Source organism: Rhea americana, unplaced genomic scaffold (genome assembly GCF_003343005.1).
Source record: "Rhea americana isolate MKP2758 unplaced genomic scaffold, rheAme1 scaffold_4, whole genome shotgun sequence".
Classification (NCBI taxonomy): domain Eukaryota; kingdom Metazoa; phylum Chordata; class Aves; order Rheiformes; family Rheidae; genus Rhea; species Rhea americana.
Window position 1 is genome coordinate 166,059 of NW_028186534.1, and position 12,076 is coordinate 178,134.

Consider the following 12,076-nt stretch of genomic DNA (forward strand, 5'->3'; position numbering starts at 1 on the left):
AGATTCAATTTCTCTCATAATTGTTGGAAGGAAACTAAATTGTCTGCTGTAAACATTCACTGTATTGTGTGAAAAGTATCTTTATTACAGCCCACTGGGAATACTAATAAAACTCCCAACCCAAGCCCTTGCTCGCATTTGGCCTTTTTTTAAGCTCTCTTATATACCCGTTAATGTCAGTTCAAACATTCTGCAGTCAAGACATGAGAACTTAAAAGACATTATTTAGCAGTCAAGGGTAGAATAAAGACCTGTGAACACTAAGATCCTTCCTGCCTTCTCTTCTGGTGCTTTCTATTACAGAAATGAGAGCGGCTTTTCCATTTGTCTGTGTGCGTGCCTCGAGTTGATGAAAAAAAATCTCATTAGTTTAGCCTGACATATACTCAATACAGTCTGTGTACATATTTTTTTTCATTTTATTCTACAGCTGCAAAATGATCCTAAATTTCATCAGACTGGAAGGAAAACTATGGTCTTGGAATGTTTCCCTTTAAGGGTCTTATATTTATTCAGAATTCATGAATCATTTTCCAGTAATACAACTATAATTATTCTTAAAGTGTTYGAAGGTTTAATACGAAATACTTGCAAAAAGCTCTTTTTCACTTTGATAGTTTGTAATCTTGATGGTAATCAGATCGGTTAGCTCCTTCGCGCAGCAGCCAGGAAAATACAATTTAGTGCGAATCTCACACTCTTCACTCACGTTTTAATTAAAGTAGTAAAAGCCGAGTCATATTTTGCCCTTTACAGTGTACGCAGACGCCCAGACCAGAGCTACATAACCTCAGCTCGGACGCTTTTGACGACTGCTGACGGGTTTCCTCGCCGGGGACAAACCGAAGGTTCAGGTTTAGATGCCCGGGCACCCGAACCGCCCGCTCCAAAACCCGGGGGCTTTCCCGGGGCCCAGCCGAGCGCCAGCCCGGGAGGGCAGACGGCCTCTTCCCGTTTGCACCGGCCTTCGGCCAAACTCCAGAGTGGAAAATAACGTTTTCCTGCCCAAAGCAAAGGGCTCCCAAGCGACCTCCGGCCACTTAATCACCCTGTTATGACGGAAGATCCAAACGCCGGCTTGGTCCTGGTGCTCCGATAGGAGAAGGAGAAGTAATCAATCAGTTCGGAAAGGAAACCCCAAGGGCAAACCTTTTCTGGGGTTGTTTGTTTGTTTGTTTGTTTGTTTTTTCCCCGTATAGGGGTGGCCGAAGGGGCCGTGCCGCGGCAGAGCGGCCCGGGCTCCCCGCCGTGCCGCGCCGACCCCCAACGGCAGCGGCGCCGCGCGCGGGAGCCTCGTCCGAGCCCCGCGCTGCTCCGGAGCCGGCTCGCTTACTCCGACGGMCGAGCAGCGTCTCGGGAATCCCCCCAGGGCAGCAAACCTCGCTGCGTTCGCACCGCACATGCCGACATCCGAGCGTTTGGCGTCGCCCTGAAATCGCATCTCTTCTTTAGAAAAGGATTTCTACGTATAATATTTTGGAATAAGATGCCSCAGCCGAAATAGCAGGCGCTGTTTAGCCGGGGGATAAGCACCCTCCTGCTGCTCCTGCCTCTGCCTTACCCGCCCCTTCCCAGGCCTCGGGCTGGAGCCGCGCTGCCTACGGTCTGCATCGATTCGGATTTTCTTTTTCTTTCGCTGCTTATGGACTTCGCCGTTGTAAAAGAAAACGCGATCTCTGTCTCAGGGACAGAGCCTGCGTTCTGATCGCACCTCTCAGACCGAGGAGCTCACCCACGCTTGCTGCTTAATTCAGACGCTCTTTACAACGGGGTCTAAAAGGATCTCTGATTTGATTCCGATTCCAGAGAGGCTGGGAAAGAATTTGGGAAGAGAAGCAAACCTTACTGCTTTGATSGAACTGGGCGCACAGCTAGCTTCAGTCTGCAGGTCCTGGGCTCAGGTCCCTGCTCCCAGCCGTGCCCTGCTGTGAAGTCCTTTCCCCTGGCTTCTGATCTCTGCTCCGACATTCCCGAGGATCCCACTCTCCCTACCAGCTTTGCCCCAACCCTAAATCTATTAGCAAYCTCAATTCATTGGCAAATGTACGTCAACATAGGAAATTCAGCTATTCCATATCGTTCTTCAGAGGTTTCCATCCCCACAAGGCACGCTCTCCCTATCACCCGACAGAAACCTTCAACCGTATAAGATGCTATTTTTTTCTCCCCGAGTAACCGCAATAGAAAGAGAGACTATTCGTTTTGGCTGCAGGAACTGTTCGGTTCCATTACCTGTTCACTCAGTGATGTCTGGTGGCTGTTTTTCAAACACCCTGTTGTTAACAACGTAGGAGTCCTCTGAGACCCGGGGGTTGAAGACAGTGTTCATTCTGCTGCAACGCCACGGGATTCTTTTATTATTATTTTATTTAAGCACGGCAGCCAAGCTTCCTCCAGCAATAGGAGCTTCTGTTACTAATACCAAATTACAGGAATCGCTTCCTGACTGCACCTTTCAAAAAATTTCACTGTCATGCAGAAGTTCATACAAAATTCACGAGCTTGGATCAGCAGCTGTAGTTGTGCTCACCTTCAAAACCCCCATCTGGAAGGGTTTCCACTAGCTGCTGATTATAATAAATAACCTGCAATATTCTATTGTTCATTTTAAAATAGCACATGTGATCTTTCCTGAATTGTCTGCTGAGAGAGGCATTCAGTATCTATCAATGCCTTCCCTCTATTTTTTATTCTCTAGCACAACATACAAAATACAGTAACACTCCACGAGCAGCAGGGAAAGAGCAAAATCTGGATCTTAAAATGGGCGCGTGTTGCAGTGCACACTCCTAGCTTCCACTTCCACCACACTGCCAAATAGTGTTTAATTTGCTCTTCCGACTTTGAGTCAGTCAGAAAATTCTCACTACTCTTCGCCTTAAGTAAATTTTTTCTTATGCTACAGCAATATTTGTAATGTGGCATTGTAAAGGGACCAACGAATCAGCAGTGCTTCTGTTTTAAGGTGTATTCTGTCCACTTTGCAGCTGACTCTAGACTTTGCAAATACAGAAGTTTTGCAGATTGCAAGTGTCTGGGATCGCTCATATCAGCGATTTTCTCCAAAACCAAACACCCTCTGATCACTCTCTGTTCCTGTGATAGTAATTTCCCAAATTAGCCAAGTTCATTTGATTATAAAGAGCTCGAGACACTGATCCATCTCCTCAGACTTAAAACCAACACAAGTTTCTTCAGACGCATAAGACCCACCAGACTTCTTAGAAACACAAAAGCTCATCGGGGACACCAGTGGAAACTGTACCTATAGTACCCTCTTGGTGGGCTCTGAATTTTTCCTCCTCCACTCTGACACGTAGCCTTTAATACAGGACTCAAGAGAAGGGTTGCCCCAGGCTGCCACCATGGTCTTCTCGCTCTTCCAACCCTCCCCGCCCCCCCATCAACCTTCTTCTGGAGGAAACCTCCAAGCCAAGACAGTGGCCGCGGTGACCAAGAGCAACCTACTGCACCTCCCGAGCCCGGGGCACGTGAAACACTGGCAGTTCCTCCAGATGCACGTCCTGCCCCTGCACCAGCCGCGATGCAGCAGCTCTCCCTGGTTTTCGTCTATCAGCTGTTGCGTTTTTTTGCGACTCAGCTGAGACTGGTGGGAGGCCCAGGAGGTGGGAGGACAACGCATCTGCCAGTGTTATGACAAGGTTTTACAGCATATTTTATAACAGAGGCCTGCCAGGATGAGCTCTGTCTGGAGCATTAGCAAAAGGCAAGGAAAGTATTTCTGTAGTTCCCCACCCCGACATTAATTTCTAATCATGCTTTCGCCTCCTTTTCACGTTATGGCTTATTTACCAAACAGCATTATTGTAACGTCCGGTCCCTTATAACTAGCAAATCCATTGATATGCTAAAACAAACCTTCTAAACATTATTTATTATTTGATAAACCTCGTGTAACCCTGAATGAGGACATTAAATGGCAAGAACGCTACTTCAAAATCCCATTTTAAATAAGTCACCAAGACAGCTGTGCCTTTATAAAACACATTAGAGTGGCACTCAGAGCACATATGGCTCAGGGATATATACAAATTATACAATTTCTGTCATTCGATCAAATAAGAGGGACGTTTTGACCCCAGAAATGAGTCAAATGTGAGTTGTAATTCAAGCCCCACCGGAGGCCCCGGTGGTAATGTATCCTGACGGCTGATCCGAGAGCCCTGACCATTTGACCCACGAGATCAGCGAGTTACTGTATCTATTAAGGCTAATATAGACCCAAGCTCGGAGATGCACGAAGATAAACAGATAAAGGGCAACAGATACAGTAGATGAGCGTCGATTTATACACGTCCGAGCGCACGGATGCATATGCAGATCGATTCCGTGTACGCAGAAACACGGATAGGCACGATGCGGCCGCAAACGTTCAAGCGCGGACGCGCAGGAAGGCAGATTTTACGTGTGCGCGTGACGGAGGCAATAATCGTCCTCAACTCCGTTTCCATTGGCGCATCGGTACAACCCCCAAATGCAGCCAAGCTCCTCCTGGCTCAGGTAAAGCGAGAGGAAAATCCGCCTTACGGTTTATGCACACGCTGCAGACGCGTTCACGGCTGAGGCCCGCGAGCTTCGGGTCTCCCCGGCAGCTGCGCTGCTCGGCCACGGCCATCAGCGTCAGGTGCCTAACGAGGGTYGGGCTACACCAGGCTTCTCCAACACTTGTAGCTGTTAACGCTTCCCCCCAAACCTTGTTTTTCCAAAYGTGCCGGAACCGATGGCGCGGCGCGAACCCGCAGCCCCGAAGACCCCAGCCACCGTGGCCTCGTGTGCACGCGGCTTGCGGGAGCCCGGGCCTGGCGCTGCTGCCATGCAGCAAGGTGGTGCGAAGATGCCAGCAAGACAGGCGTGAAAAAAATACCATTAACCACGAGCAAAAGGGTGCACAGATAGCTCTGTGTCAATTGACACAATATTTTGCACRCCATTAAAGCCCTGGGATAATTACTGCGCTCTCGATTACAAAGGTAAGGAGCTGCTTACGTCAAGGTACCCTCGTTTGAATAAACCACGCTGATAAACAACAGTATTTGYACGAGTTGACCTGCTGGTATAGACACAAGCACGGTGCTCAGGTGGGACAAGCCAGGAAGAGAAAGCTCCTCGGATCAGGTGGAGGGTGGGAGCAAAACCGCCTTGGACCAGGTCATCAGATCTTTCCTCCTTTGCACGTCCTCAGCATCCACTGCCCTGTTCGCAGCCGGAGGAGCACGACGCAGATGGGAGAAAGCCAGCGAACGCTTCTCGGCCACCCAAGGCTCGCGGTATCGTCATTGCTGCCACCCTCGCGGGAGCCCCTTGCCCCCCAGGAGCTGGGTGCAGACGGACGCAGCCCCGGCCCAGCTCCCAGCGAGCGGGGCTGCGACCGTCCCCGAAGCCCGAGGTCGGGGCGAAGGTCCCCGCGCCGGCGGACGCCCCGCGAGGAAGGGGCCCGGCACCGGCCGGAGGGAGCCGAGGGTCCCAGCTGAGCCTGCTTCCTGCTCCAGTATCCCGCTGCCTCCTGCTCTTGAGCAACATATTTCCTGTGTTTATTCGCCTGTAACAGGGGATAATGATACTTTCTTACAGAGTATTTTGAGGCAGAGTTAATTAATATTTATAAAGCACCTGTGGACTCTTCCTGCCAGTGCAAAAGTCTTAACGTCAGCCAAGCCTCCCCAATTCCCATCCAATTACACTTGGAATTTCCCAGCCTTTGCCTTTACCAGCATTAGTTTCCCCATCACAAGGATCTTAATAAACATCTTTGCTTATTTACTTGCAGATTGCTTTATTGCTTTCAATGGTATGGTTGCCTTTTTCCCCTCATTTTTTCAGAGTACCTCGCACTGCTGTACGCTCCTTGGGATTTTGCACTACTCAAGTCCTTCTCTTTGTTCCAAAAATAGAAAAAAAAAAAGAAATGAAGAAAGATGACGAGAGTGAGGAATGACACGCTGCCGACTGCATGAGACACAACAGATCCCTCACTCATCTTGGGGGTCAGGTGGCCGCGATGGTTTGATCAGATGTCAACCTGCATTTCCTCCCCGGCCCCTGCTGGGGGTTGAATTACGCATCGCGTTTGACTCGTTTCTGGGGTCAGACGTCCCTCCCGTTTGGCGGAACAACGGGAGCCGTTTCCACGAGGCAGGGCGTGCCGGCGCGGCTACGGGATCTGTCAGCGTTTTCATTATGTTTTCGGCTCCTACATTTCTGCATTTAGTTCTCAGCTAAGACAATTTTCGGGATGAAAAACGTGCAACGCAGTATACAGCCCATAAGCAATCGCTTAAAGGAAGATTAGGGGAGAGAGCAGATCAGCTGGCCTTAAAACGCTGGGGGCTGTTGTTTATATAAGCCAGCAGCTCTGCARTGCAAGGGATGGCGAAGGGAAAGGGATGCGGGAGCTGCTCCTAGCTTTACCGCGCTCTTGCCATGAGATCCTGCAGAAGCTCCTTAGGATAAGGATCGTGCAAGGGGCTGAGATAAGGCTGGTGTTGGGGGGCTGGCGCTTCGCGACGCTTCCCGAGGGCGGCTCATCGCCAGGGCTGCCCCAACTGCGCCGGCTCCGCGGCTCCAGCTGTAAAACGAGAATAATCTGATCTTTGCGATGGGGCAGGATGCCTCGCGGGCTGGACCGGCTGCCGGATCTCTGGACAGAAAGCGGAAAGAGCTACAGGCAGTGGCCACTTCAACCCCCAGGTTTAAACCAGCGCGGGAGCACAGGTGTTCAAGTGTGCGGTTTCATGCCTAATTCCTTCTAGGTATTTTGAAGGAAAAAAAAATGCAAAGAAATAGAAGTTGCACTTCCAAATTGGAGGCAGGAGAGAAACAGAAGGCAAGTTCCTAGGACAAAGACTTTCCGCCTTCTCCTAGCGTGGACCCCTGAAAGCTTCCGGCTGAAACGAGGCCCTGCTAACCATCGCGTGCACAGGCTGCTCGGCGGCACCCGGCTTTCTTGCTCTTTGACATTGCTGATACCGGCCGAGCTCACCATGTAGCACAGATTGGGGTTAAATAAAACCAACGTGACCTAAAAACAGGCAACGCACATGCTAAGATTTTCCCCCCGTTAACGCTGGATTTCCCGGCTTCTGCGCCCAAGCTGGGCTCAAAGCATGCGTTCAGCCCTGGAAACGCGGCGCCGCCGCCAAAGGGAGTCATTCTGGAGCCTAATGGTGCAAGGCGCACGGTTTGGGGCAAAAATGGAAGAAAAACCACAAGGCCTCTCTATTACAGCGTGATGGCTTCTGTAATTAGTGCGTACGACTCGCCCTTGTCCCCCAGCACCTSGAGGGCTGAGCGATCTCCCACGCGCGCTGCACGGCCGACGATTTAGCGGCCTCTCCAGCGGGCTCGCAAAGCGGCGCTCCTGCCGTCTAACACGCTCGCGGAGGTTACAAAAGGCTCAGCGAACAGTAAACGGCACATCTGCAACGCCCGTTCAAATACACGACCTGCGCGGTTAGCGATACAGCCGTGACCAGCGCGCCGAAGCGCTCCGCACCCGCCAGCGCCCCTGCAGGCACGGCCCCGGCAAGAGCGAGCGAGCCRCGAGCGGGTCAGAGAAACCCTTTCCAAATACAGAATAAACTCAAGCAGTTAAATAAAAGCGTAAGTGGAAATCCCTCTTCTGTACCCCGGGTTACAAGGATCCAGCTGGGACGGTTTATCCTACTCCCAGGTTCAAGCAGCGCGTTAATCCTCAGGCTCGCGATAGTCTCTCTCCTCTTATGAGGAGTCTCCCCCCGCTTAATCTTGGCAAAGAAATCCATCCGTCACCTCCCAGCAGCAGCTCCGATCCCGATTCCTCTCCAGCTGCCTGCACGGAGGGGAAGGGAGACGCTGCACGGGCTGCGAGGTGAACTCGACCCCTTTGGACTCGGAGACACGAGCGGTGCCTTTTGGCTGCGGATCGGTTCCCAGGACGGCCCCACGCTCAGCGCGGCCGGCGACTGCCGCCAGCTCCTGCGTCGGCACCCCTGGACCTTCCCGGTGGGCGTACGGAGCGAACGTCCCGTGGGAGTTTTTAAACGCAGAGTATCTACGACAGCCAGCCCCGCCAGCATCCACCGCTTTGCTCGTCCGCTCTGCAGCTGATGCTCCAAGCCTGCGAGCACCCGCAACCTCAGCGCCCCGGGGCCTCCAGCCTAGCGCGCAGACACTGGCACCTTTTCATCTGATCACCGATAAGCAGCAAACGGTTCGTTTTGCGCCGAGGCAAGGTAAGCGCTCGGTGTTTCCCAGGCTGGGACTGTTTTGCAGCAATGATTTCACAATTCCTGGAAAAGCTGAAGGAGAGGGGGCACCTATTTGAGCAGGGGCTGGCCGGCCCCACCCCACCCCACCAGCCGCAGGGCGCCCACAGTCCCACAGAACAAGGGAATAAARCCTTTCCCTGCCTCTGCCCCGCTTGCTTTGCAGGCTAAGAGGGAAGAGCAGCTTTAGGGAATAACGGGGAAAGATGGGGCCGAGGCCCAGCCAGGTGCACCTTGGGGTCAGCCCGCTCCTCTTTTCACTTCCTTACGTAGCCTGTGGCAATGCCTAGCCCTAAACACGAGCAGCGGCTTTGCAGACTGACTGCCGATTCRCTTCTGCTGAGTTGCCCTGGAGCCCAAAGCCTGCAGCGAAAGATGCTTCCCCACCCTAGGTCAGTGCTCTCACATGAGAGCGATCCCTTTGCTTTTCCAGCTGGACCTGTGAGTGCCGTCTTGGAAAGACAACAGCGAAACCTCGCTCTTGAGCAAAGAGCCAACATGTTCTTACACTCTACATCTAAGAAAGCAAATGATGTTTTTTCATCCTATTTTCTTTTTTTTTTTTTTCCTTTTTTCAAATCGCCCTTCATACCTGATTTAGATAGAAAATGGATGATTCACTAGCCTTTATAGTGATGCCATGCTAACTGCCAAACCCCAATAGAAGGAACAAGCTGTAATCTCACCCCAGACAACAGACATCAGCTCCTGGGGCAGCAGGAAGCCAGGTGCACTTTGCATGGAAGAGAAACCTTCACCCGGTTCACTTTTGAAGTTTGCATTGCAACAGAACCTGGTACGGCCTGTAGTGCATGTGGCTGCGGTCRGTAACACAACGAAATGGCCCAACCGAGCTCAAAAATGGGAGTCTTAAAAAAATTTATGATTGCATTTTTGCTTATGAGGCAGCAGGTCATGAGACGATGCTGCCCCCACGAGTGCAGCATCAGGCACCTCCGACAGAGGCACTAAAGCCCCTGCACACTCTCATCATGACAGAACATCTCAGAGGACTGCACGTGGGAYCATCTCTCCTCTCCCAGCCATGAAGACACGTAAGCACGTGCTGAAGCCCTAGCCTGCCAACGGGACCTAAGCAAGTGCTTAATTTTAACTGTGTTTTGTGTGTATCCAAGCCCAGACAAAGTCTTGAAGGCTTGGGCACCTGCAAGATGTGATCACTGCTATTCTGGTCCTCCACGTGTGGGTCTGTAGCTCCAAAACAGGAAAGCTTTGATTCTTATTTCTTCCAGAGCCAGCTAAACATTAACCTATTTAGCTACAGGAAATACTCTACGTGAGGAAAGGAGAGAAAAGGGACCTGAGCTCCACACAATACTTGAAAACCTTGACATTTCTAGAAACACCAATTGCTACTTCTTCATTTATGGTCAAAGACACTGAGGCGACACTGTTAAGCCTCATTAGAGAGTTGTGGCTAAGCTGGGTCCTGGTGATAGGCAGCTGTACCAGCACGCACGTGCGTCCGTCTCCCACTACCAAAAGCACCCAACTGTTCTTTGGCACGAGAGGATGTGGTTGACCTCCTCCATGGACCCTTCCCAAGGTTCTGCTTGTCCCAGGAGCACAGATTCACCAAAACCTTCCAGCATTTGTGCTTTGACGTAGCCCAGGTGTCTCAGGGAGTCTCACCCACTGCGTTCGCGTGTCCCACCAAAGCAAAGCGGCACTTACCTGATTAGCCGATAGAAACTCCTGCGTATTCTCATTCATTCCCATATACATGTTCTCCCCATCAAACTAAAAAGACAAAAGAAAGTTGCGGTTAGTGAAACAACATCTGCACTCCAGGGTTCTGTGGATCCCAAATACTTTYCTGACTCTTCATGTAAAGAACCAAGACTCCCAGAATAAAATCTTGAGCTTGTTCTTTAAAACTGTGCTTATCTACTAGTGGTATCTAATGTTTGCAGGGCAGTAACAAGCTATTACAGACCCAACGCTGTACAGACTCAGTAAGGAACCATCCAAACAGGCCACAGAGAACTGAAAACTTACTACAGAGAACTTACTTTCCAGCTCTGCTGCCTTTTGGATACCTGGTAGCCAGCTCCTCTGAGAAGTGGCCTTTGCCAGATCACAAAATGCAAACCCAAAGTAGAACTGCTTTGTTTGGTGAAAAGATGAGGAATAAAACCCCTTCTTAAAGAATAAAGGAAATTCAGGCTACCTCAATCTTGAGCTGCAAGCCGTGCTTTTGAGCACGTATGAGCATATATCACTGTTACTGCAAGAGGACACGTTAACACAAGCATAATTATGTTAATTTTTCAGCAAAATAACGAATGAGTCATTCTAAGAGCTAACAAATAAACCAGAATTGTGCAAAACCACACATATATCCCAGCAACAACATAATCCAAGTCAAGTTTTTGCTAAAATTCTCACTAAACCAATTGACTTTACAAAGCCTGTTCCCACTGACTTGCGTTTCCAAGATGGGCAGGTCACACTCGATCCTCTTCCAGGCATCTACATATTCTTTAACCACCAAATGGCAGCAAACCTACAGTTACAATCCAGAAGGTCTTTTCTAGACTGTACATAAAGGGGTCTCCAGAGCACAGTTTCCAGCCCTGACACCTAAGGTGCAATCCTTCCCAGTGAGCTGGGTTGAAAGAGCTGTGCTGGCCCTAGAGAGAAGCAGTCCTGCAAGTCCTTGCGTGGATGGGAGCCTGGGAGAGGAGGAGCTCTTGGGCAGGGGCTAGGAGAGAGCCAACCTGCACACCAGGGTGTCCATGTCACGCAGAGGAAAGCCATCAGGCAGAAGTTTTATTCATTGGGCAGTGAAAAAAGAGAAGATGCCTGCAAATCACAGAGAAACAGCTTTGGGTTTCCCGCCTGGGAAGCTCTAACGCGTTTCTGGGCCAGGGGATGCAGCAGGAAGCCAGGCTCCCTGCCTACAGCCTGTTTTTCTGTTGTATGGAAACTCTGGCTTCAAGAAGGTGCATTTTTTCTCACTTCTTGCTCTCCTGCCCTCCCAGAATTTTGCCCCCCGCAGACAGGCTTCGCAGCTACCAGGGATCAAAAGGCAGCCCGAGAACGGCACAGTAAACGCACAGTTAACCGGTGCCTCCGCGGCTCCTGCACAACACGCCTGCCCCCTTCATCCACTTCTGAACCGCTAATCCAGTTATTAGACTACAAAACCCCTGTGGAGAGCTACAAAACTCTTCCTATTAATTAGCTAGACCAGGAGCTTTTCGCTTGCTCAAGCTCCAGATGAAAGAAAAAAAAAAAAAAAAAAAAGCCCTCCAGAATTGTCTCCAGCTCAAAGTATAGCTGGGGCAGTTCTTGAGGCTAAGTTCACAAATTAATTATGGCAATAAAATGGGATATGCCATAAAACACTCCTGAGACAAGGATGAAGGTACTAGCTGTAAATGACAGTGTATCGTTAACAAGGGGGAAGAGACTCCCCTCTTGCCCTTACAAGCCAGATGATGAATTGGAGATTGTTCACCCCTTGTTTCTCTGGCTCTCAAATGAAACTGCTACCAGTTATGCCTTAACAGAAATGCTCCACATACAAGCAATAAAAGAGGAATCTAAACAAAACCAGGTGAAGATTTTCATTTGCGCTGTAGACTATTAATTACACTTTCATTTCACCGAGTGCCACAGGATTAGCCACTAAAGTCAGTGGAGTTAGTAAAGCCAAATGGGAGCAGCACAGCTCCGCTCAGCGWCACAGTGCAGAGACACTTTCTAATTGCCAAACCATCCTCGGGGAGATGAGAACAAACCAATTAAAAGCAGCAAAATTACAGAGGGTATTGTCACTTTCATTA

The 12,076-nt window shown here is 50.3% G+C and overlaps 1 protein-coding gene across 1 annotated transcript in view; it reads right to left on the reverse strand.

The window, feature by feature from the left end:
- The window catches only part of TOX2 (TOX high mobility group box family member 2), a 135,061-nt gene that overhangs the window by 85,464 nt on the left and 37,521 nt on the right, over positions 1 to 12,076 (reverse strand). Inside the window, exon 2 of the mRNA XM_085313908.1 lies at positions 9,960 to 10,025. Within this exon, the coding sequence (XP_085170034.1) occupies positions 9,960 to 10,010 (51 nt within the window). The 5' untranslated portion in view covers positions 10,011 to 10,025. The remainder of the gene's footprint in view (positions 1 to 9,959; positions 10,026 to 12,076) is intronic.